The sequence below is a fragment of the Silene latifolia genome, chromosome 5, assembly GCF_048544455.1.
Source record: "Silene latifolia isolate original U9 population chromosome 5, ASM4854445v1, whole genome shotgun sequence".
In the NCBI taxonomy this organism is placed as follows: Eukaryota; Viridiplantae; Streptophyta; class Magnoliopsida; order Caryophyllales; family Caryophyllaceae; genus Silene; species Silene latifolia.
In genome coordinates this window covers 57,104,724-57,108,775 of record NC_133530.1, presented here as the reverse complement: position 1 = coordinate 57,108,775, position 4,052 = coordinate 57,104,724, and the positions used below count along the sequence as shown (strand labels likewise).

General features: G+C 45.7%; 1 protein-coding gene across 1 annotated transcript; it reads left to right on the top strand.

Annotated features, from left to right (window-relative positions):
- Positions 1–2,815: 2,815 nt before the first annotated feature.
- LOC141655405 (uncharacterized) lies at positions 2,816–3,835 on the top strand. Its single transcript, XM_074462487.1, has one exon. It carries the CDS (start codon positions 2,816–2,818, stop codon positions 3,833–3,835), a length of 1,020 nt encoding a protein of 339 aa, XP_074318588.1.
- Positions 3,836–4,052: the final 217 nt, after the last annotated feature.

Below are 4,052 nucleotides of genomic sequence, written 5' to 3'. Positions count from 1 at the left end.
TTAAAACATTGCTACCACGGCTTCCCTAATCCTAACATACTAAGGGGAATTAGCTAGACATGGAATAAGTAAGAACAAGAAATAAAGAAGAAGAAATAATAAACATTAAATTAAAGAGAGAAAAGGGAAGAAAGAATTACTGAAATTAAAAGATCCGGAAATTGAGAACAAAGTAACAGTAACAATGTATGTGAAATGACAAGAGAGAAAGGGAGAAGAGAAAAGGAACGAAGTAAAGTGTGTGTGAGAGAGTTTGCAATGACATACTGACTTCCTATTTATAAGAAAATAGGATTAGCTAAACCTAATTGACGGAAATTAACTAAAAAGTCCAAGCCCGTCGAAGATTGTTGCTCGATCGAGCACTTAAGGCTCTCGATCGAGTATTATTCCTTAGCATTCCTCTCGATCGAGAACAATTCCTCTCGATCGAAGACTTCTTTCCCTTTAATCACTCGATCGAGAAGAAGTAGCTCTCGATCGAGCAAATGGGCTTTCGATCGAATAGAAATAGTTCTCGATCGAGCACTTCTCAGCGCGTAATTCCTGCTTCGCGCACTGAACTTCAAACGGCTGCCATTTCTTCGTTACTTGGTCAAACAGGGTGATTCCTGTGGCATTGGAAAGCTAAAAAGACAAACTTTCATCTCCAATTGGAATCACCTGAATATCTGTTGTAGAACTCGAGATATGGCTCTTATAAGCAGGAACTAGCAAATTGAAGCACTCTCTTGGCTCGCCTAACTTCCTTACTCCAATGCGCATCTCAAAATAGCACTTTCCAAGCTCCAACTCAACTCATCTCCTAAATGCATGCGTAGGGACATGTTTTAGGCTTGATTCCGCATCTCTAAGCTCATTCCTGCAATTAATACAAGAACTTCCAAAGTATGCAATTCGGGGCATATTCGTAGCATAAAACCACGATAAAGGCATAGAAATACGTGCATAAAATAGGCTAAAAAGGCTATACAAAATGCACGTATCAATGGTTGAGAAAAAATAGAAGACATGCGCGACAATTCAAGGGAGACTATAAAAGAGCAACAAACACGAGATTCAATACGGCTGATCTATCATTCCTCATTCACTCCACTCGAAGAAACAACATTCATCACCTACAACAAATAATAATCTACACACTTAGAAACATATACATCGTTCATATCATTGTACTTAGCCATTTGGAGTTTTTTTTGCTGTTCTTCCTGATTGTTCCATTTAAGTTGATCCTCGAACGCTATCATTACTAGTGGATCATTGGTGGTATACTACTCCCCCCCCCCCCTCCCCCGCGGTTTTTCCCACATTTTGGGTTCCCACGTCATCATTTCGCTTGTGTCATTTGTCTCTCTTTCCTTTTCGTTTGCTTTTCTTTCGTACTATCTGTTTACTTTCGTTCTCGCTATGTTCTTGCTACTTATCTACTTAAGTCTTTATATATCGTATTTTAATTGAAATAGCCGCATTGACTCACAAATCTTTAGTCGGTAAAATCTTACCAAAACAATTTGGCGCCCACCGTGGGGCATTGTGGTTAAATCTTGGTTAAAAAAACTCTTTTCGAAATATCCTAACATCTCTATAGTTGGTCATGTCAGGATCCAGTCAGAACGTCTCTGATCCGATGAGTACATCAGTGCAAACTCCAGTAGTAGGGGCGACGCCAGCAACCTTTGGTGTTCCAACAACGGCGCTTTATGCCACTAGAGTGACTGCAGGCCAGGCTCAGCCCTAAGTATCAGCAAAGCCTCCTTACTCCCCCAAAATCCCAGATCTGGGAGCAGGGAAGGCTGGCAAATCACCAGTTATCAATCCTGTACCCAAGCCTAATAGGGATGAGAGTAAGCAGCACCCAGGATCACCAGGACACCTGACAGGAGCCCGTCTCCCAGGAGCGTCACAATCGGATCCGGTACAGTAGTTGCTCCAAGGGATGACATCCTTGCAGCAGGCGGTGATAGGGTTACAAAGGGACAACCAGTCCTTGCAGGAAAAGATAGATGCAGTGTCACCCCTAGGAATGACTCAGCAGATGGCAAGGTCGACACCCGACCAGGGGAATGGCAGGGAGTACTCGGGGAGGCTACTGCCGCAAAATCTAGTAACCAAGCTCGATATGGATATGCTGCCACCAGGGGTAACCATGCTATCCGAGCAAGTATATCCAGCAGGAATGGTGGCCGCCCAGGGTATGATCCAACCACCAGGGGTTCCACCACCACCAAGGATAACGCAAACGTACCTTATGGTACTCAATCCTGTGGGATTAGGAGCACTAACTCCAGATCCCATACCAAGAACCAAAGAAGATGCGCCCGGTACCAGAAGCAATCCAGGGGAACGTCAAGAAAATGCATATCGCGGGATGTGCTCCTATATGCCATATACTCCAGACAGCCAGTTCAGGCCTATAGTGAACTCAACACCATTACTTGGAAGCTACATGGTCCCTCCTTACATGACAAGAGGAACACCAAATCCATATGGGGCCTACTCAGTGCCTCACAACCAGTACTCAGTACCTCACAACCAGGGTATGGGGGTAGGAGGCCATGTAGAACCGCAGTTGCAGGATATCAGGTCCCTACTCAGCAAGGTCCCAGGGTTACCACGTCCCATGGAGGTGGCGACCCCGGAGTGCTATGCGGATTACCCCTTCGTGGATAGCATTGCCCTTGTCAGCATGCCAAAGTGGTTCGCCACGCCAACAATGACATTGTATGATGGAACGGAAGATCCGCTGGAGCACATCAACCAGTACAAATAAAAAAAGATTGTGGTTACGGCAACATGACCTGAAAAAGAGGCATGCATGTGCAAGGGATTCGGTTCCACCTTCTCAGGAGTCGCACTCCAATGGTTTGTTAACCTTCCCAACAAGTCTATTTCCAGCTTCGCAGGGTTAGTGAACGTTTTTAATCAGCAGTTCGCCAGGAGTCGCAAGCCAGAAAAATTATCCAGTGATCTATACCGGATCGTCCAGAGGTTCGAGGAGTCCACCAGGGATTATCTCGCCAGGTTCAATGTGGAAATGATATTTATCCCTAGGTGCAACCCTACAATAGCAGTCAATGCCTCTAGAAGGAGACTGCACCGTGAATCTGATTTGTACAAGGATCTCACCAAGCACCCATGTGCCACCTTCGAGGAAGTCAAGCAAATGGCAGAGGCTACTTATCGCCTAGAGGAGGATGAGGATAGAAGGGACCTGTATGGAACAGAGGCATCCAGAAGAAAAATCACAACGGAGAAGAAGAACGAAAGAGCCAAACCCTACAGGAAGAACACAGTGAACAAAGTCTCAGGAGAAACAGAGAGCACAGAGGCTCCACCTAAGCTTAGCGAGTATGGGTTTACCACTGGACTTGCTGGGGTATTGAAGGCAATCAGGGAACTGGGGCAGACGGCTAGGTGGCCTAAGAAGCCTACACCCAGGGAGAACGATAAAAGAGACGCTAGCAAAAGGTGTGAATACCACAATGATATTAGCCATAATACAGAAGATTGTGTAGTACTACGAAAGGAAGTGAAGCACCTCTACAGTGCTGGATGCTTGGATCACCTACTCCCCAAGGGAGCGAAATCTGGAAAGGCCAATACTGCTGACCAGGCCCAACCATCCCCGCCTCCACCTTACTCAAAGGTCGTGAGCGTCATCACAGGAGGATCGGAAATATGTGGTCTCACTTATTCAGCATCAAAGCGTCATGCAACCGAGACTAAAGGAGATAGACTAGAGTTTCCCTCCGAGTCAGCAAACAGGATCTACCGGCAATCTCCTTCGACGAGGCAGACATACCCGATGAGGCAGAACACCACCATGACGCCTTGATCATTACCCTTTTCATAGGGAATTGCCTTGTTAAAAAGATATTGGTAGATATAGGAAGCTCTGTGAACCTCATAATGCTGGAAACCTTGAAGAACAAGGGGTTCAGCGAGAAAGACTTGGTGCAGAGGGCAGTACCCTTGGTAGGCTTCAGCGGAGAAACTAAACAATCCCTTGGAGAAATAGTGATTCCTACCTTTGCATGGCGTATGAACAAACA